This window comes from Nelusetta ayraudi, unplaced genomic scaffold (genome assembly GCF_046127955.1).
Source record: "Nelusetta ayraudi isolate G7.1 ecotype Tasmania unplaced genomic scaffold, CSIRO-AGI_Nayr_v1 ptg000002l, whole genome shotgun sequence".
Classification (NCBI taxonomy): domain Eukaryota; kingdom Metazoa; phylum Chordata; class Actinopteri; order Tetraodontiformes; family Monacanthidae; genus Nelusetta; species Nelusetta ayraudi.
Window position 1 is genome coordinate 4,043,432 of NW_027466052.1, and position 22,030 is coordinate 4,065,461.

Below are 22,030 nucleotides of genomic sequence, written 5' to 3' on the forward strand. Positions count from 1 at the left end.
CGAATTAAAGGCAAACACACTTTCTATTTCCTGGTTTCAGTGTTTGAGCTTCTGTTTCACCTGCCCTCCCAATGACCTTATGAGTTCATTTAATGAGTTAATTTCTGATGTCAAAGATGATGTTTCTAAACTTCAAAGGCTTTATTATGCAATATATTTGACACATTTTGGCAAAAGTTCACACAGTGGAAACAAAATTGCTTTTACACGAGCTAACTCAAATATATTGTAAAATTAGCACTTTTATGAAGTATCTTTTTTTTTTCTTCATAGCAGTAGCTTCTGCTTATATGTTTATTCATCATCAAAAGAAGGTCTTTTATAAGCTCCACGTCCGACGTGACCTGCCCTGCTGGCTACCTCGTCCTGGTCACCTTCCCGCTCCGTGTGATTCACGGCTGCATCTTTGGCGCCGGGCGACTTTGTACCTGCCAGAGACACTGAAAGACCACGGCGTGTGAACGCTATAATCTCACTTGTGGCGGTGCACATGTGTGAGCTTCGGTTCGTGGCTCACCTGGCGCCCTGGGAACTTCTCTCCCACACTTGAGGGTACTCTGAGCAAAGCACTCCGCCATCCAAGACAACACGTCTCCGCAGTATCTGATCTGAGGAGCGCACGTCAGCGTCAGACTGCAACTCATATCCCAGGTCAGGGCAACAACAAAGGTTTACCTGAGCATCCATGGTCGCCATTCTCTTCTCCTGATCCTTGAAGCCACCAACGATCTTGAGCAAACTTTGCACTCTGAAACACAGAGAATGACTCTGAAGGCAACGCGCAACGCTGCAGTACTGACCGTCGACCACCAGGGGGCACCAGAGCTCTTGCGTGAGATCTCTGGCAAGCCTTCGCTGGAGACGGAGCTCGCAAAAATAAAGGAACGCCGACCCCGCCGCCCAACAACAACAAATACACAATTACTTGGAGGAGGTGCTCTTGAGTCTCTCCTCGCTGCTCTCCCAGTGCTGACGCTCCAGTTTGGCCAGGTAGTTCTCCTTCTGCACCGTCTCCCATGTTATCAGCCTCTGGTCCAGCCCTGCAGGCAGCTCTCTCTCTGTGTCAGACACACACACACACACACACACACACACACACACACACACACACACACACACACACACACACACACACACACACACACACACACAATTCAATATCCAATTAACCAACAGGCAATTTCTATGGAGGGCGCAGGTGACGGGAAGCGATAAGCACACAATGTCTTTTCCAGTTGCCGCTTTCATTTTAATTTAGCCCGTTTACCCAAAAGAAACAATTTCAGCGCGAGCTCGGGGGAAGAGCAAGCTGGTTTAATAATCTCCCCCCCGCACCCTCCACCTCCACCTCACCCTGCCTCCCTCTCCCGGCTGGGGTGTGCGTGTACGCGAGCCTAATTACCGAGGTGCTCCTGCTTGGACTCGGGCCGCTTGACCAGGCTGAGCAGCACCTGCGAGAGGTGGCTGATGATGATGAAGGGCGGGGCCAGCGCCGGCCGGCTGTGGTACTCTACGATCAGGTTGTACCGCTGGAACTTCCAGAAGATGTCCGTGTTGCCCTGCACGACCTGGAAGGTGTAGCTGGAGAGAAGTGGGAGGCGCTTCAGTGAGTCCCACTTTCTGCAAATCGCCGTTTTCCCCACCAGTAATTCGCATCTCCATCCTGTCAATAAACTCCCAAGTGAGTTGGGAAGAATCTATGCTGTAATTCTTTTCTTGTCAGTGGAATTTGCAGAAAGCATGTGCTAAAAACAGGCAATGCTGTAAACCAGCACTTTGTGACGTCATAGATTGCACTTTTTTCTTTTTTTTTATCTCTCCCTCTTAGACTCTTAAACATGTGACTTGACTCCACCCTCTGAGAGTGTCTGTCAGCCAAACGTGCTGAAAGTTCAAAGTATCAGTGTTTTAACAGGAGCTCAAATCCAGTGTTTTGCTGGAGGCCTTTAATAGGGAGCCAATTATATTGTTTTCTTAAGTCTTTAGGGGATAATTAATCACGCAAGGCTGCACCGCTGGAGTTGGGAGAAAAAAAAAAAATGAAGACCTAAAAGGTGCCAACACAACAACAACAACAACAACAACAACAACAACAAAATGCATAAAGCTTTATTTCAACAGGCTGACGAACACATCAGCCATTTCTTGGACCGACCTGAACATGGCGATGAGCAGGTTGAGCAGCAGGACGTTGGTGACCAGCAGGAAGATGACCAGCAGCAGTATGACCAGCCAGTTGGCGTAGATGTTGGGACACGGCGGCCGCTGGCCACTGATGATCTCCTCCGAGTCATTTGTGCAGTTGATCTCGGGCATGCGGGCCGCTGCGTCGGGAGAATAAAAGGTGTGGAGACATCAAGTTGGACAGAGAAACGTCGTCGGCGGTCCGAGTTGATCAGTTTGGCAGGATGGGCCACTAGGAGGCGCTGATGAACGCTGGGAAACCTGCACAACTACAGTAGGCTGTGCAACTGCTGAAGCATAGTTTGAATTTGTCATGACACAAACGTTGCTGATGGATTCAACACCCTACCTTGTTTCTCACGTACAGTGGTGGGAAAAAAAAGTGTTTGGACATCTCATGCGTTTGTCGCGTTCTGTGTTGCACTGACAATCAGTCTGAAGTTTCCAAGTGCCATTCATTTTAGTATTCAGTCGCCATCATTTAGCCACGTGCTGCCCTGTTCCATCCAGATCAGAACACTGCAAATCACTTTGTCCCTTTGCAGCACACATCCAAAGTACAAACAGTACAAGAACTACCAGAATTTACTTTTCTTATTTTGTTTTCATTAATAATAAGTTTGTGTGCCTCCGATGCCGCCAAACGTTCTGGAACACACACACACACACACACACACACACACACACACACACACACACACAAAAAAAAAAAAACAATTTTATGGCAAATATTTAATGACAATATTTGGATTGGGTAAAACTTTAAGGATGCCCAAAACCTTTTTTTTTCTCCCACTGTTGTATTGTGTTGTTTATTATTGCTGTCCCCTCCCCCCCCAGGTATTCTCATATTTTAGCTTTTATAATTGGTGCATAAAGTGACAGGATTTATTCTATTTAAATGTAGCATTTACAATTGATATTGTAATGAGTTTGTAATGCATTGTGTCCTTTATTGTACATTAATTATTTCTGTGTTGTACAATATCTTTTTTGATTTTGCTTGTTTATTTATGATGTACCATTTAATAATGTGCAGTCGTTCCAATAATGGCCAATAAAGCATTGCCTATTTAATGCAAGTATAACTCAGTTGAGTTCAATAATATTATAAAAAATCTTCAATTTCAAATGAAAACAACAACAGAAAACCAAAAAAATACCATCTATTTCCTCCAGGGGGATCTGGCCAAAGATGTGCAGGTAGGGGCGGTACAGGGCCCTGCGGAACACCCAGTCAATCCTGGGGTCGTTGGGGTGCAAGAGGGCCTGGGTGGCGACGCCATACGCAATGAGCCAGACGCTCAGGAAGAAGAGGAAGAAGAAGACATCTTTCATCTGCGGGAGACACACACACACACACACTCACACTCACCCGTAGGCCTTCTTCTCCGTGGGCTCCGTTCCCCTACAACACTAATTAGCGGCGGGGTTTTTAATTACCATTCTCTCCACGATGATAATCTTCGGGCCCAGCTGTTTGTTGATGGCGAAGATGTGAATGAGACGCAGCGTGAAAACCATGAAGTCTATCGCCAGCACCGTCCTGCCCGCCTCGTAGGTGTTGTCTGCCATCCTGCGAGAACCCGCGTGCGTTCATTTTCCTCATCTTACCTTTAACAGCCCACACGTTGGCCGCCCACTCGTATTTCAGCTATTTTCTTTCTTTTTTTTTTTACGCGGCGTCCGTGCGTGTGACACGTACCTGCACGAAACCCCGACGACGAAGAGCGACATGGCCACCATGTCACACTTGTTCCAGTTGTCCTCGACGTAGAGCTTGAACTTCTTCAAGATGCTGATCTCTTCGTCGGTGAAGAAGCTCTGCGAGGTGAAGGGAAGAGACTGAGATCAAGTATAGGACCAAAACTGGACTCAGCTATTATGGGAGATTTTTATTATGATTTTTCTTTTTTGCTCTCTCGGGGAGAAAATACAAATTTGAGTCTGCGGTTTATCTCTAACATTTTTTGATGGCTGTCTAGCTGTAAAAGTTTGTAGCTTTGATGGCTTAATGGGGTTTTATTTTCTGATTGCAGACATGAAAGTTTTTCTTCCTCTACTTCCAAGCGCCGCAGAGGAGAAAAACAAGTGGGAACAAAAAGGCCACGAGTCTGAACCTGTTGCTCTAATTAAGCTGCTGTTAGAACTACAAGTGTTGCTGGAGCTGCTTGACCTCATCACAGCAGCCAATAGGAAAAAAAGAAAAACCAAACATCAAACGCCCCCCAATTTTTATATCAGGTGCATGAGAAAAAGAAACGCAAAAATAAATAACTCAGTCTGTGCACTTCTGTAAACTTGACATTTGATATGCAAATATGTTCCAACTCGGAATAGCAGGAGGAACTCGTGGGCACGGTGGACCGTAATACAATGTTTTTAGGATCTCATCTGCTCCTGGATTTATTTTTTTTTTCAGGTTCGAGCCGCCTGCAAGCTGAGACACTTTCACCCTCCGCCTGCCTGTCTGCCTGTCAGGAACACCTGCAGGGCCGGGAGGCAGTTAGGAGGAATACGATACGAGTGTGTGCCGCATGCCGAGAAAACCTGCAGTGCCCCAAATTCTCAGGTTTGTAAAATGTTTATGACTCTCCCTGCACCGCAAGGCGGAGTCGTCCCCCTGCAGTTTTCAACAGGGCTCCCCGGAGAGCACCCGGGCGACGCTTCCTCAAAGACGCCGTCGCCTTTCGAGAGCGAGCTGAAGGAAGACGCCGCGACGCAGCACCGACAGCCGACTGATCACTCGCGACTGGAGTTTCACACCGAAGCTGCGTCAAATTTAGCTGTCGAGGTGTGAGGGTTTTAATGTCTTTGGAAGACGCTGCTGTTGTTTCAAAGCGTGCAATGATCTCGGCTCTCAGCTCGGTGGTGCCCTCTGTGACACCACAAAGGGTGGATTTCAGATTGAGCTAGCTGTAGAAACGTTATTAGCTGCATTTCCATTACAGCGTTTCGCAAAATAAAAGCGATATTTCAGCAAAGCACAATTACAACTTGCAGGTGTTTCCATTGAATGGTGCAGTAATCCTCGTCAAATCTCACGGGACGAGATTTTACGACAATTCCGTTTGATTTTGTTTGTCTACGTTTGTTTGCTATCAAGAATGGTTGTTATATTTTTTTCTCGTTGATTACTTGTAAAAAAATATTACGTCTCCTCCTCCGTCTAAACATAACTCGCCATTTTAACTTCATGTGAGCTGGTCATGTGACCCCCGTACATCACGTGTCAATGCGAGAAAAGTGTTCCCGTGACACTTTTGCGAAAAAACCTTCATATCGATACGTCTGAAAACCCACCTCATGAGCGCGTCAAAACCTTCAGTGATATTTGAGAGGTTTTTTGAAGTTTGGCCGTTTGCATTACCAGTTTGTTATTGCGATATTTAGGTTTTGCGCAATTCTAGGGGTAATGGAGCTACTTTTTTATAGAAATTGGCAAAGTGAATTTTGACCCTTGGGCGCCTGAAACAGAAGCACTTGCGACTAAATAATTGAGGCTGTGATTGATTGAGCGCCGTGACAATAGGACTGCTGCCGTTAATCTTTCGAACCCTTTCAACCACTCTCTCCAAGACAAGACAAGGACGCCGCAGCCTCTGTTGTAAACACAACATTGTTGGGCTTTTTTTGTTTCGCTTTTTGGTGGGAACTTTTTTTTATTATTTTTTTTTTTTGTAATTTCATGCCTATTTCTTGTCCATCCGAGGGAACTGGAACAGAGGAGAACGCCACCCAGGGGAACAGAGAGGAAGGCCAGTCTCATCTGGAGGTGGCGTGCCCGGGGGACGGAGGCTCAACTGGATCATGTGAGACGGGATCAGGCTTGTCTGACCTCCTCCACGAGCAGGGAGCGGAGATGAGGAGTGAAAGGGCTCATGAATCCTTCAAACCCGGAGAGATTGAGGTCACTCCGGCGACGTGAGTCACCTCCTACTCAGTTATGTATGTATGTATGTACGTGCGCAAGCCTGTGGGTGACTGTGCTGCACATACACAGCGAGGTCAAGCATCATGGATTAATCCTTTCCAACTACGGTGGTTAAATGAAAGTGAATTAGCTTGTTTTGTTTTTTTTTTGTTTTGTTTTTTGGCATGCTGACATCCACCTGTCTGAGCTCTTCCAGCACCAGGGTGAAGACCCAGAAGTAGAGGATGATCTCGGCCGCTGCGGGTCCCTTCGGCGGCGGCGGGCGGAAGTCGAGCAGCAGCACGTAGGTGAAGAGGAAGAGGAAGGCGAAGTACATGATGACGTTGCCCAGGAACACGGTGACAGGGGCGCTCCAGAAGCGCCGCCAGCGGCGGAGCAGGAAGCGCCACCAGACGGAGGGGCAGCTCTGAGCGGCCGGGCCACCGGCTGAAGAGTCCCTAGAACACAAGGCTGAGGTTGGCATGGGTCCAAAACCTGAACCTCAGGCCCCAACCAGTGATGACTGACTTTGTTTTTGCATGCCGGTTGACTCCACATTTTGTGGCAGCATCTGTTTTATTGAGTTTTTTATTTTAAACTTTTATTTTCAAGAGAATTTGAAAGGTTGATTTCCTTTCATGTTTCCTAAGAATAATATGTCTGTAGCCTGTCAAAAGAAAACAAATAAGAAAAAACAAAAGGGAAGGTGCATCCTTTTTACTTTTTAAAAAGTATGGGCTCATACACATGCTTCTGTAAGTCAACCGTTGCCCTGTGGTTGTCACAAGGACAGGGACAATATCAGCTTTAGCAGGAAGCTATGACCTGGCGATTTATCGGGAGGCTTTAATAAGAGGGCTAAATATGCCATTTTGCTGGAGAGTTTTTATGAGGCTGCTCCACCAGAGAACTCTGAAAACAGAGCCTTCAAAAGTGAGTAATGGAGCAATTAGCCCATTACAAAGAGACAGAGCCACGTTCTGTTTTGAAAACATCATCATGAGTAACTGTCCACAAACTCACAGGGCGTCATCGTCATCTGTCAGCAGCAAGGCCTTTTCCGTGTCCAGACTGTCCAGCTCCACAAACTGCTCTCGGCCACCACGACTGTCCAGCTCCTCATCGCTGGAGAGACCAACAACAGTGTCAACGAGAAAGAGCCAACGGCCAACAAAACAGTCGAGAGTCGAAACCTTCACCTGAACTTTATGAGGTTGGTCCAGATGAGGGCCGGGCAGAAGAAGGACACCACGAGTTTGGAGATGGCAGTGTCGGTCGTCATCGATCCCCACCAGATCTTTGTGAGCAGCGCCTGCAGGAGGTTGACAGAGGTGGCAAAAGTACTCACATTCTGTACTGAAGTAAAAGTATGGATGCCTGTGCAAACAAATGACGTGGTAAAGGGAACTGATTCAACTACTTTACTCAAGTTAAAGAAAGAAGGGACAGGTTCTGAAATGTACATAAGTACAAATGAAAAAAAAAGAGAAAGAAAAACATTTGTTTATAAGTTGAGGTACTCTAAAACAATCTATCTCTAAAATATGATCCAATTTTATATATAACAGAACAACAGAATAGCTTAAATAGCTCAATTAAAAAAAAAAAAAAATAGCAACTGTAGTAATAAGTGAATTACTTTTACAAGACTTTCTATCTTTTAAACTCTTTAACACAAAAGTAACAAGCAGGAATACAAAGTCCAGATATTTGTGTACAAATGGAGGGAGTAAAAAGTAAGAACACGTTTGAAAAAGAAATACTAACGTTGATTTAGGCGCAGTAATGAAGTATTTGTACTTCGTTACTTTCCACCTTTGGTGGTCGAGACGTACGCCAAAACATCTGGACGGTGAGCCACCACCAGAGGGCAGCACAGATCTTACAGGCTGCTCAGCTCACCGGCGGCTCTGCCGGCGGCTGATTCATGAACACAGGAGCCCCGCGAAGCCTGTTTGGCTTTGCATTGCTTGCATTGTTCTACATTAAACCGTTGAAATTCACGCACTCCCGCTCAAATTATTGCGATCGGAGAGAACGACGCTCTCTCCGTTTGAAGCAGAATTTCCGGGATGCTAAACGCAGAATGCTAATCAGCTCGCGACGCTTGGTGACAATTGCGTGGTCGTGTGTTGGGGGGGGGAATTCTTCCTCAGGAGCTGTGCAACCGGCTGGGGTCTCAAAACTATACGACTTTGCATTAAGGAACCCAGTGGCGTGCAACACCTTGAAAAAAGGTTCCTTGCAAAACTGCGAGGCAAAGCAATATTTCCATTTTAATAGGGGGAGGTAGCATGGGAGCTTCCAAACTTTCCCAATCAAATGCTGCGACTTTCGAAGCGCCGAAAGATTAAGGGTGAAAATTATGTTTTTCTTTAATTATTGAATTTTTTACAATGCGTTTGTGCACTACCTGGACTCCGTCGTGAGCGAAGAAGGACTTGGCGTCCGCCTCGGTTGCCAGGTTGAGGACAGTAGACTTGCTCCAGCATTTTGTTCTCCTCACCAACAAAGCATAGGCCCGGTCCTCACTGTTGGAGTAACACTCCCCAAACACATCTGCCACACAAGAAAATATCCCCAGATTTTTTTTGACTCGTTTAAAATTCACATCTTATTTTCACCTGTTTGCGACGGCCTTGTTGTTTTGTTGCCATCGGCGGACGCACCTCCCTTTTTGACCCCCTTTTTAAAATCTCATTTCAGACTGTCAGCTGCTGTCATCGAGTTGTGTGTGTCTGCGTGTGCGTGCGTGTGTGCGTGTGTGTTATTGTGGCGTGTTATTTTTGATTTTTTTTTTGTGCACTCACCAAGGGCAAACTGCTCATACTTGGCCTCCTTCATACTCCGTGCAGATTCAGCTTCAGATTCCAGTCGTGCCATCTCTTTGAGAATCTTACAACCTGCCAGCGCCGCCGCGACTGCCTCAGGGCCCTGAAGGATTAAAAGAGAGCTGGATCCAAGAAATAGGTCTGAGAGAAGAACCTGAGAAGTCTAGTTTACACTTTTACAGAGTCTGTGTCTTCATCCATGTATGTATATATATATATATATATATATATATATATATATATATATATACACATATATATATATTATAGATATGTATATATATATATATATATATATATATATATATATATATATATATATATAGATATACCTGTTATTTTCTCTTAGTTTCTTCGTTTTTAGCAGGATGGTAGAAATCATGGCCTTAACCTCAGATTGGACCTGATCGAAAGGTTTTAGAAGAAAACCCACCCGCCAGGATCTATCCTTTAAAAGGTCCCATATTGTGCCACACTCCCCTTATTGGACGCTCGGGACGCGTCACATGCGTCCCCACACTGTCAGCGAACTCCACAGAAATAAGAATTAAAGGATCCTTCACTTCGTTCAGTTCTTTGTGATGTCACAAAGAGCACAGATACATGTCAGTGAGGATACTCCCAGCCAGGTATTAGTTCCACCCACAGAGATTGTCTTGATTTAATTCCCTCCCAAATGTGTAAGATTCAGTTCTAGAGCTTTAGGATACATTTCAGAGGCAAAGTCCAGCATCATTACAGAAGGTTTTTAACAGAGGGCTGCATATGGTTTATTTTTGGACAATTATTCAAGCGATGTGGCTCCACTGCAGTCTGAATGACAGACTTTGTTTTGTAGCTACCAGGCTTCAATGTCAGTTGCTGGCTTAGTATTTATTGTTAAAATACTTAATGACGGTAACACTAATTCTAATAAAGAGATCTAAAGAAAAAAAATACAAAAACATTTTGTAAAATAACAATCTAATATTATTGGATTAAGAGTCAGCAGCATCACTCTCAGACATTTTGGTGCACTACAAAGTTTGAGCTGGCAGATGGATGATTTAGTTTGAATTCTGCGGAGTAAGTTGCAGTCCTGAGTGACGATCCAATCCTTCCATCTTTTTCTTTTTTAACTTATCAGGCTGAAGGTTTTGCTCATCCTGCCGCAGCAAGATCAACGGTTGAGATTGTCCCAAATCCCGTTTACTCATCCGAGAAATAGTCGTCGACAGGCCGAGAAGCTGTTTATCCCGCGTCAGACTCCATTTTGAAGCTTTTGAAGCGTTTATTACTGAATAAACAACACGTCAGGTGTTTGATTAGTGAGCTTTGCCTGTCGTCTAAGATGGATTTTGTTATTTGCGCCGTCTAACGAGCGAGCGGGAAGATAGAGGTTTCAGTCCGACCTGTTTGTCAGCAACAGAGAACCGATGCTGGAGAATTAAACTTGCTATCCAAGAGTCTGAGTGACTCTCTGGTGCCGACACAAAAGAATAAACAAAGAAAGAAAGAAACAGATCTTCCAATTATCCGTTTGTCTGGAGATTTATCTCGCGATTTGAACTGTTGCACTGCTTTCCCAGCCGTTAAAAGCCAAGAATAACAGCCCTGTAATTTGTAGAGCAAACGTGAATAAATAAAAAAACAGGGAAAAAAAATGCAACAATCAACCAACCTGAAGAACAACACAATGCAGGATAGCGAAGGGGAGCTCTAATGAGAGCCACAGTGACCTAGCACATCATTATTTAAATAATAAAGTAGCTGGTGTATCATCATGTATCTGTCGTCTGGCTTCGTAGATGTGTCCATGCATATTTTCCTCCACTGGCTCGTGTTGGCCTCCTCGAAACAAACTAATTATGGACACAAAGACCCCAGTCAGTCAGAGAGCGCCTGAAACGATTTGCAGAGGGAGAACTACACCAAACACCGGAGGAAATTACCATAATTTCAAATAATGTTTGAAATAAGATGCAAGGAAGGGTGAGGGAGGAGGGAAGGAGCTCGTCTCGCTGACCACTATTCCCACTATTGGCGAGTGCAGATGACGAAGACATGAAAGGTGGCCTGAAAAGACGTCCAAAATAAAGAGCAATTGCACTTGATCGGTGTCATTTCAAACTGTTGGCGGGCCCTCTGTGTCACGTCGGGATGTAATTCCCATTACCGTCTTTAGAGCCGGCGATACCCTCACGACCCCCATTTGAATAAATGTCGTGGAGATAAGATAAGCGCTTTAGCTTTTCTTACACCTGCACTTTGGTGGTTTGCAGCACTTTTAGCTCATTTAAAGAATCCTTATTGTGTGCATTTTCAGATTTAATAATAAGATAATAACAACACAACATTTTGTGGTTTAATTGCAACAATAAACAGGGTTTGTTTGGTAAAAAAACAACAACAAAAAAAAACCTACCCTCCCAGCTCTATCCTTGGAACAGCTGACTCCCTTGTTTTTGGCCAGTCCTTCATTGCTAGCGCTAGCTAGCGGGGAAGACTGATACTAGCTCTCATGCAGTGATGCCTCGTCCACATTTGTGTCTCAAAATAGGCTGCAGAGGCGTCACTACGATAAGCAGCTCGACTTGTGATGTAGAAAGCCCCCCAGACTCCGAGCGGCTCGTTTCAGCGCAGTGACACGGAAAAAGGCTGCCCATCTAGAACCACACTTCCCTTTAACTTCAGTTGGCTGCTAATTTTGCAAGGCTACGGGATGGAAAAGTTCGGGTTGGGGCTTGGCCTGTTCCTCAGGCACATTTCTTAGGGAAAGCATTACTCTTAACTGGTGGTAGGATTGAAGTTAAAGTCCCAGTGCATCCCAGGATGCAAAATATGTCCTCTGCATTTGACCCATCATCCCTTGAGGGAGCGGTTGGCAGCAATGGTGCTGCACCCAGGAATCAATGGGTGATCAACCCCCCCCAATTCCAACCCTGAATACTGAGTGTCAAGCAGGGAGGCAATGGCTACCATTTTTACAGTCTTTGGTATGACCCGGCCGGGGATCAAACCCACAATCTACCAGTCTCAGGGCGGACACTCTACAACTAGACAACTTAGCATGAGAGCAGGAAACAAGTGACGGAAGCTATGGTAGTTTAAAGCCCCAGAAAAAGGGAATACTTTGAGGGTGCCGCTAAGGAGATTAGCATGGATGCTGCAGGTTTTAATCCAACCTTGGTGACATTTTCATATCGAAAGAACAACAAAGGGCAAGAGAAGCTTTTCTCAGTAGAAAATATATTTTCCTTTACTCCTAACTGGCTTTTTTTTAATTCAGCACCTCATGTTGCCTCACTATGGTCAGGACTCAAGTCGTAGCTACCTGCCCTGACTGGCAGCAGAAAATCTAATAAGTCTGCCTAAATGACCAGGACAGAAGGTTCATCCAAAGCTCTTCCAAGCTTCGCCTCGCTTTACCAAAGGTTTCTTATTGGCCCCCGTCACAGAATCCATAGCAGTTAGGAAACACGCCATCTGGCGCGCCGGCCGAATTGGCTGTGAGCACGCGGAAGATTACTTATTGACCCCAGTGATACCGAAAAGACTGACCATGGCCCAGAAGTAGTTAGCCATGTGTTGTCGGTTCTGCAGGACGGCCCAGAGGAAGAGATCCCTCCAGGGATGCTCGCAGCACTCCTCCATCTCCGCCAGGTTCTTCTGGGTGTGGAACAATCGGCCCTTCGCTGGCTTTTCCTGGAGATGACGCAACACATGATATGTTTTCAACGGGATGGATGTGGACATTTTACAGGCAGCCGACAGCCGGATGCAGATCTTTCAGAGACAGAGAGGAATGAGTGGTCCTTCAACATGGGACGTTGGCTTTTCTTGCTTTCTATTTAATGCTACACTTTTTATGATGACAAAGAGTCTTCACAAAGAATTTGATTTTTGTCATTGCATTAGCTGTAATTTCCGCCCTGCAAGCACTTTTGGTGAAACCACACAATAAAAACTTACTAATTTTGCCACGTAACAACGGGTTTTATCTTGCATTGATGATTCATCTCCTTCTTTCTGCAAATTACCATAAAATTGGAAACATGCACCGGATTCCAACTGTTTGTCTGAGGGTTTGGTTTTGTCCTGGTAGATTAAAGTACAGAATTATGGAGGGGGTCATAAAAAGTACTGCACTTATAAAAACAACAACAAAACAAAAAACAACGGGGTGCAGTTGTTGTTGAAAAGATGTGGCAGAAGAGGTGGAAGCGGATTTGAAAGATTAAATTCCTAGGTGGCTACAATTCATCGGTGTGTGCGAACGTGCAAGACGGGGTGTGCAAAAATGTATTTCCAACTATCACAAAGGTAAAAGGGATGGGAGGCGCCGCGGAGGCCGTTACGGGACGCAACGCCATCCATCAGGATGTGAAAGGACGTCTTACTCAGCGCAGTGCACACGTCGTCCCCGCAGAACCTCCTGCGGCACGGCGCATTACTCACGGTGGGAACCTTCTGGTAGAAGCCTTTGCAGGAGTCGTGGAGGAAGTCTTTGAGCACTTTGGCCACCTCGAACAGGGTGAAGCGCGACTTGCGGTCGCCCTGCTCCGGCGGGTGGTGGCCGGGCGGGTAGGACTTCCTGGCGGCGCCCAGCAGCAGCTGCTTCTCCTCGTACTTCTTGAGCAGCAGGTTGTGCAGGAGGCTCTTCTCCGAGACGGACCAGTAGAGCTTCTGCAGACGGCCGTAGGTGAGGAACTCGCCCAGGTTGACGCCGTTGTCCACAAAGAGGCGCACAAAGTCGGGCTTGTCGTTGACCAGCGCGTCCATCATCACCTCCTCCAGGTCGCACGCCTGGGGAAGATCAAGGATCAGTCTGTCGCTCCAACCGGCCGCATCACTCTACTCTCATTCCATCCTGCCAACCTGCAGCTCCACATATTTTCAGGTGCCAAGGAGACTATATCTAATCAACTTCACTTGTCGGCAAAGAGATGAGAGGTGCGAGAGGGTATCGTACTTTGGAGGAAGAGGAGAGCAAGGAGAGGAAGCTACTGCAAGCTGGCTGCTGCTGAAGAGACGATCACAAGTGCACAAGAGCGGCAGTTTGTGCACGTTCACATTAGAAGAAGAGCAAACGGTAAATGGGATTAAACGCTCCCCCCCCCCCCCCCCCCATATGAACAGCACGTTAGACTGAATTCTTTTGTGCGTCTTCACTTCACCTCCGACCGACTCCGCTATAGAGAGTTCCATTAAACGCTGCAGAACACAGCAGCGAGCCGCAGGGCGGAGACATGCAGCTGATGTCACCTTCTGAGAATCATGAGAAACACGCCTGAGGCCCTCGCTCGCCGCTCCCGGGTGGCAAATCTGATTGGCCCGCTCCATTGTGTTCATCCAATCCCCTTCCAAGAGTCGCCTGCCCTTTACAAAGGCTTTTCCACAGGCCTCTTATCAGATGGATATGACTTTGGGTTAATGCCCCCAGTTTAAATGCAGATGTCCGCTGCTTCAGCGTTGGAAGAAGAAAGGCTCCTGCAGTTTGTTTTTGTCCAACCCACCTCGCTGCTGCTGGTGAACTGCTATCTATCTCCTAGAGCGCTGCGGGGCCCACTGCCAAGGTACCCTTCAAATACACGACTAAGTCCTGCCTGCAGCTTTATTTATTTTTTTTTTAAGCTAATGTTTGTTTAATGTACTTTATATGATAATGTAAAAAAAAAAAAAAAAAGTCATTTGCTAATAACAAGGCTTTATATTGAAGATAAAGAGTGGGTTTAATTGTAAGGTCACCGCTTTTCTCGCATCTCCAATGAGTTTCATGTATGCAGTCTTTTATTTTTTATTTTTATTTTTTCTTACATGGCAACCAGCACAGGGAGGATGTGATTTCAGATAAGAAAATGCATTTCCATCCGGTCACCTTCCACTCCACGTCTCCATTGAAGATGTCACTCTTGGCGATGTCCACCCTGTTCCAGGCCACAGCGAGCTTCAGTTCATCCAGGAAGTCTTGGGCCTCCTGGCTCTGGCTCTTACAAGCTGACCCACACACACACACACACACACACACACACACACACACACACACACACACACACACACACACACATATAGACATATATAGTGAGAGCTCAAGCGTCAAGCCTCAGTACCTGTTTCATGTCCCTCAATAATATCTCTCAGTTGCGTTGCTTTACCCTTGACCAGAGCTTTGAGGATGACTGTATCCAGCTCCGAGCTCTCCTGTTCCGGGTCGTGGACGGTGAGGAGGTGCCCGTGATCAAGGATCTTCTGGATCTGATTGGCAGGTTGACAGTCAATTACTCCTCATGCCAGCCAAGAAATGTGAAGCCTCCCTTTTCCCTCCCTGACGCACAAACGTTCCTCACCGTCAGTGAGAGAAAGCCTCTTGCATAATTGCCCCGTCTCTCCCTCTCTCTCTCTCTTCCCCTCATAATCCTTAATTAGGTCATCACGTACAAACGTTGAAGATAAAGATGCAAAATCCCACGCTATGGCTTCCTGCACCATCTCCCCCAAAGCCCCCCCACACCTCTTTTTCTGGCAGGGTTTTTCAGCGCCTGTGATCTGCACATCTGCCTTAGTGGCAGCAGCAGCAGCAGCAGCAGCTACGTCCTGCATGCTGTGCACAGCGATCTCTCACCAGCTTGACCCAGTTACTCCTGTCTGTGCTGTGGTGGGCATTGGGGAAGGTGTCCAGCAGCAGCTCATGAACGCTGTCCGTGTCCCAGCAGCCCCTATTCATCAGCGTGACGAGGATGTCGGCCACGCCTCCCGAGCCGGCCAGGATGAGCCACGGTGTCGAATTGGCAACGCCTTTGTACATCTTCTGCGGAGGGAGAGCAGCCGTGTTCAAAGTCGCGTCCTCACACCCCGTTGGAAAAAAAAAAGAAAAAAAAAAGAGCCTCGTATTGATCAGAGCGAGCCGTATCCCACAATACCCGGCCACAGTCGTATTTATGCAAAGCAAACTGACGCTGGCAGCCAAAGAAGATTAGAATTTTTGTTTCCACCCTCCCTCCCCAAAAAATTTGATTTGCAGCCTAATTCTTAAGCCTAAGCTATTGTTCAGTCAGCATGTGGGCATTCGCGGGACGAAACATGAGCTCTGGGGGAAAAAAAGGCTCTGGTTGTAGCCACGTCTCTTAAATCCCAGGGAAAGTGTAGGCGAAGGAGGAGGAAACTCACTTTTAGGATCCTGGGCTCCCCGTGCACCAACAGGCAGAGGACTGGGATCTCAAAGCTGCCCGTGCCTGCAGAAATAATCCAAACGCATGCTCGGCAACAACGTACATGCAACAATTTGTACAACAGCTGCACAATTAGGTCTCATTGTTTTTGAATGGTGCGCAGGCTGTTTTTTTGGAGGAAGATTGTTGTTTAGTTTCCAATATAGACATAAAACAACCCGACATATCAACAGTAGTGTGTTGTATACAGTGTTGTTGGGATTACTCCATAAAAGTAATCCACCTACTGATTACTGATTACACCTCAAAAAGTAATCTAATTACTTCTTTCACTCATTTGTTTCATAAGTAATCAATCACTGATTACTAATCACTTTCGTTAAAAAAGGTACAGTGACAGTTGAGAATGCCTTGTTTCCTGCACATGACGGACGATGAACCACAATATTCTTGGATTTAGACGAGATGAACTCAAAATAATGTTTGCATGTCCAGCTATCAAACGCAATCGCTGTTTTTTTTCTTTTGCCGCCGCCACGCTTGCTTTGGTGCATCGTTGCATAGCCATCAACGATGGTGCATGCACGGCCGCATCATCAATCTGCGACATTGTTTTCGATTGTTTTTCTATATTTCGTGGATAATAAGACATTTTTAGCTTGCAAAAAATCAAGCTAAAATCATTACTTGATAAAGTAATTATGATATAATTGCAACCTTTGCCAGAGTAATCCCCTTACATTACTGTGTTATTAAAAAAGTAGTTTAATTACAGTAGCGGATTACTTAGTAATAGATTACCCGCCTGGTTGTATTTTCGAGAGAAATAGACATGGCGGTGCTTTAAGGAGGCTGAACAACAACTCTCGGGCAGCGTTCTTTATATCTATCCATCTATCTTTTTTCAGAGTTGTTCATGATTTTGTATCAAACTCATAAGCATGCAGTCGCTGTGACAGATATCCCTGTGTTGAGGTGACTTTGGAAAAAAAAGTTTGGAAAAAACTAAAACTGGGAAAACAGAGAGAGACAGAGAGAGAGATAGAGAGAGAGAGAGAGAAAGAGAGAGAGAGAGAGAGGTCCGGTGAGCCAGCATGAGGGGAATTCAAAATTGCATCCCTTTTTCTTTATAATTTTGCTCGCTCCGCTGCCGCCCTCACAGAGGACGCACAGACACACAATACCTGGCGCGTGCACGCACGCAGCTGGGACAAACTCAACATCACGTTGTACCTTGCACTCTTGCTCTTATATTCCGAGAGCGGAGGAAAGGAGGAGGACGACAGCAAGCGGCAACAACAACAACAAAACAGTTTTCGCCAGAGCATTTCTACGTTCTTCTTGCGGCTCAGTTGATGTGACGCCCGCTCTGCTGGCTCGCACGGCCAGCCGCACCGCCTCAATCTGGCAGCGCGATGCATCGGGAAGAACAAAATCTTTTTTTCTGGCAACGGGCTGAAGTGGTATTACGGGTTTTGAAGCACAGCCATAGATGTGAACAAGGCACACTGTGCATCACCGCTCCAACTTATGTGCGTTCAAAATGAAAATTGAAAAAAAATAAAATAAAAAATGCGCGCTGCCCTTTCTCGCAAAAAAAGAATAAAAAAAAAAAAAAAAAAAAAACATTGCCTCTGGACCAGACGACACTCTGGACTAGGAAAATCTCGCGGAACATTGTTCGCTAATGGCGCTGTTTTGTCGGGCGGCGACAGCCTCCACTTTGATTTCGTGTTGGGCTTGAGAGCGGGGAATCATGAAAGAATAGAAGTGAGTAAACAACTGATATAATCTCTAAAGCATTTTCTGTCAGAGGGCCGGAAAAGAAAAAGCCAAAACAAATGGCCCTGCACAGATGTGCATTTATTCTACTGCTGCACTTGTTTACAGTTTTGCGGGCCATTATTTTATGGAGAGCCCCGGTTATTGAACAGCCACCTGTACCCCGAACGGCACAGCAGTGAAATAATGCCTCATGAATATGGATGCATAATTGAACACCATGAAAGGAGCCATTTGTCAGAACGTGCACTCCGACTTTCAATTTGAAATTCAATTTTCACTTTTATTTCATTCGCCCGCCGTCGCCGCCCATTCCAATATAAACTCTGCACACGCAAAGTGCATTCAGGAGTTTAATTCGATGTGGTGACCTCAGTCTTATTAAAGGTGCAACATTACACAATATTTACCTTCAATCATTGTTTTCTAATAACAATCCATCATTTTGCCTGCTCCTGTCTGCAGAAGCAGCGTGTGCCGAAACGTGCAGTTCTGGAAACCAGCCCTTTGTGATGTCACAAATGGCTCTGAACCCCAGTGAGATGTTGGCTCCACCTTCAAAACGTTGGTTTTAGCCAGAAGGGCAATTCCAGATTTTTTTATTTTATTTTATTTTTTTTTTTTAAGCAGGAGGCTTTAAACAGAGGGCTAAATATTTTATTTGCTGGAGATATACAGGCAATCATAGTGAGACTGGAGAAATTAAGATCTAAAAGTACAGTGGAGCGTAATGGTGTCTATGAAGGTGGGTGGTTGAGCGCAAACAGAGGGCTAATTGTGCATGTGTGTTTTGAGTTGACGGGCTTTACCGCCGTATCCGCAGCGCTGCAGGGAGATGTGCTTGAGCAGCTTCACCCTCATCTCGCTGGTGGCGCCCGGTCTGCTGGGATCCCCTTCCACCAGCACAAAGTGGGAGTGGTGGCTGTCCAGGGAATAGACCGAGCCGTGAGGCAGGTCCTGCGGCTTGTACACGGCAGGCTCGTCCGCCTGCAGCGTGTTCGGGAGGCAGAGAGCGAGGGAAGGAAGGAAGGTTAACGACGGCTGGGCGACGTAAACATTTTGAGATGTTGCTGGTGGTGTTCACTCAGCCCCGATAAACAGAGGTGGCAAACATTCCGTACTTAAGTGAAAATGTGGAGACCAGTGTTAGAAAAATAACTCTGGCAGAAGTAAAAGTACTGGTTCAACTCATTTGCTGGAGTAAAACCAAGAAAGTACAGGTTCTGAAATGTACTTTAGTGAAAAGTAAAAAGAAAAAATATTTTTTTTGATGAAACAATATATTTGTTGATAAAAGAGGTACTCAAAAATAATCTCCCTCTGAAAATATGATCCAGTTTTGTATTTAGCATCACAACAGCATAGTTCAAATGGCTTCACTTCAAGCAAAAACTACTATAGTAATAAGAAGTGAATTACTTTCAAAATAATTTGTATCTCTTTAACACTTTTACACACAAAAGTAATGAGTGTGGGTTTCCAATGTAGGGACTAGAAAGTACATTCACATATTTGTGTATAAGTGTAAGTGTAATGTAATTTCAAAATAAGAAGTCGTCAGAAAAAGAAATACTTAAGTAAAGTACAGATACCGGAAAAGTGTACTCGAGTACAGTACAGTATTTGTACTTTGCTTCTTTTCACCTCTGGCGATCACTGTGGGTGCGTGTGTGTGTGTGTGTGTGTGTGTGTGTGTGTGTTTGTGTGTGCGCGAAAGCACCGAGACCTTGGCAGCCAGCAGTGCCTCTCGGTTGTGGATCATGTTCCAGGGTGCGATGCCAATGGCCACCACGCGCACTTTGGAGGAGGTGCTGGCCAGGGAGTGATCTCTCACTGCCTGGCCCAAGTGTTTGGTGATGCCAAAGCGGAGCCCGTTCGTCAAAATCCAGGCGCCTGCCAGAGAGACAAGCAGGTGCACATCAGTGCCGGCTCCAGCCGTGGATTTTTACCGGCTGTGAATATTAGATGCCGCTGAAGAAAATGTCGGTGCACAAATGAAACCATTCAAAGTCTCATTTGACAGCAATGACTTGAAGGAGGTGGATTTCCACCTCCTTTGATATCCCTCATTTTGTTCCCTTTCATTCGTTTGTCCTTGCAAACCTTTATTATAGGTGTCAAACTCTGGCCCACGGGCCAAATTTGGACCATAGTGTAATTACATATGGCCCGTGAGGCTATATAAAAATCACTGCTATAATGCAGCAATACTACAAATCCCAGAATCCTTTGCTCAATTTGGACAGTCAGACATTCACTGAAGGATGTCTTAAATGGTGTATTGTTATATAAATTATTAGCCCATGAAAAAAGGGGCGTATGATGATTTTAATTTACAGTTTATTTATTTTGATGAGTTTTTTTTTTTTATTATTTGAAATTCGATTTTGCATGTGCCCAATATTAAGTTATTTATTGTATAATATCAAGCTGTCAGTGTTGAAGCAAAACTCATTTGGGTCCATATAAAAAGGTTCACTGTCCTATCTGGAAATTCCTTTTTTCAATAATTATCAATGTTGGCCCAAGCTAAGAGGTAAAAATCAGCGTTGGCTGGAAACAGAGTGCTAAATACGCTGTTTTGTGGAGGTGACCCACTGGAGTAAAAACTATATAAAACATAAATTGATAAATCATAAATGATGACATCTCTAACCTTTAAAGCGCCGCCTGTGCGCGGCTGCCCGGCTGCCCTCAGTGGCTGCTGCTGTGTGTCGCGAGCCCCCGCACGTTGCAAGAATCACACCAGGAACTCGTGTCCCAGATTTAACAAACAGCTGGCGTATTGATTATGCAAATTGGGCCGCCACCTTATATAGTCACGTAGCATTCTGTCACAATCGCCTCGGCAGGCGTGAAATCATTGGAATAATGGAGCAATTAAAAACAGACGGGAGCGTCGTAGATCATTCATTTTAGACCGCAGACACAAAAGGGCGGTGGAGTTCCGTCTCCCTCCCGATCCGCGTTTTTCCCGGCAGCACCGCCGGCAGCCAACAGAGGGCGGCGGCGGACCCCCCCTTTCGCTCTTTTTCACGCGACGAGGCCGGTGGACTCGCGAGCCCGTCGTTCCTGACCTGTGCTCTGCGCCGCCTTCACCAGGCCCTTCCTCAGCGTGTCCCTCAGCCAGGGCTTCATCTGCGCCAGCTCGTCTCCTCCCACCAGCGCCACCACCAGGTGCGGAGGAGCAAGGCCCCACTCCTCCGTCAGCATCTGGTAGACCAGCACCGGGTCGGTGTTGCTGCGCACCCTGAGGAACTGGAACGCGGCAAAGACACGGTGCTGATGTCAGCGAGTCCGTTCAGACGAGCGTGCGACCTTCATCAGTTTTTCTTTTTCCCCTTCTTTCTTTCATTCTCTCACCTTTCCTCTCGTCTTGTTGGACCCGACAAAGTCGATGTCGCCCACTCTTCCGGCGGCCCAGTGACCCTTCTCTTTATTCATCCTGCTGGCCTTCCCCCGGGATGATTTCTCCAGCGTCTCGTCCACGGTGGAGCAGCAGGAGCAGCGCAGCCGGACGCTGGAGGAAATTGGAATTAAATGGGGATGTGCGTTAGTGTCGCGCCATCCTTCTCTCCCCTCTAACCAACAATAGAGAGAGAAAAAAAAGAGAGAAAGTCTCTGCTGTAGCAGGAGCTCTCATCTGTCGCTGTGCCCCCCACAGTATCCCAGTGTTCAGTTCTTCATCTCAAGCTACTGTAGCAGCTGGATCGTTTTGCACCTTTGTGTTTTACAGTCAACAAATCACATCATCCTCATGATGATGATAATGATGATAATGACGACAACGATGCCGATGACAATGACGATGATGATGCATGTTCCTTGGGTGTTTGGAGCAACATGTGTAACATCAATTTTGCATTGATGCTGTTTAAAAATGCAGTCCTGTTTGTTAGTATCAGTATGGGTTTTAAACTTAAGCACTTTGTCCCAAAGATAGATTGTGTAGGCGTCAAAGTCATCTGCTCAAACTTAAATCTCTCTTCTTTTTTTTTTTTTGTTCCAACATGAGGTGTTTGACTTCCAGACAACTAGACAATAGCCCGAACCCAGTGGTCAGAATATAACCAGGCCAGTCAGCATCCTCGAGAAAGGAACTGTCGATATCTCGAGCCAGGGCTCGCTGGAGAGAGACAAATGGGAAGTCACTGCTGGCTTGTAAACCTGTC

At 45.9% G+C, this 22,030-nt stretch overlaps 1 protein-coding gene across 1 annotated transcript; it reads right to left on the minus strand.

The window, feature by feature from the left end:
* Positions 1-117: 117 nt before the first annotated feature.
* Positions 118-21,591, minus strand: trpm5 (transient receptor potential cation channel, subfamily M, member 5). Its single transcript, XM_076018137.1, has 24 exons — positions 21,222-21,591; positions 20,936-21,116; positions 19,585-19,751; positions 18,668-18,845; positions 16,075-16,139; positions 15,530-15,715; positions 15,063-15,162; positions 14,786-14,904; positions 13,366-13,713; positions 12,469-12,612; positions 8,908-9,031; positions 8,511-8,656; positions 7,297-7,409; positions 7,121-7,222; positions 6,297-6,555; positions 3,890-4,008; positions 3,628-3,760; positions 3,348-3,522; positions 2,156-2,324; positions 1,403-1,581; positions 926-1,058; positions 676-748; positions 518-608; positions 118-440 (listed from the first exon to the last, which is right to left on the minus strand). Exons 1-24 carry the CDS (start codon positions 21,300-21,302, stop codon positions 295-297), a joined length of 3,531 nt encoding a protein of 1,176 aa, XP_075874252.1. The 5' UTR covers positions 21,303-21,591; the 3' UTR covers positions 118-294.
* Positions 21,592-22,030: the final 439 nt, after the last annotated feature.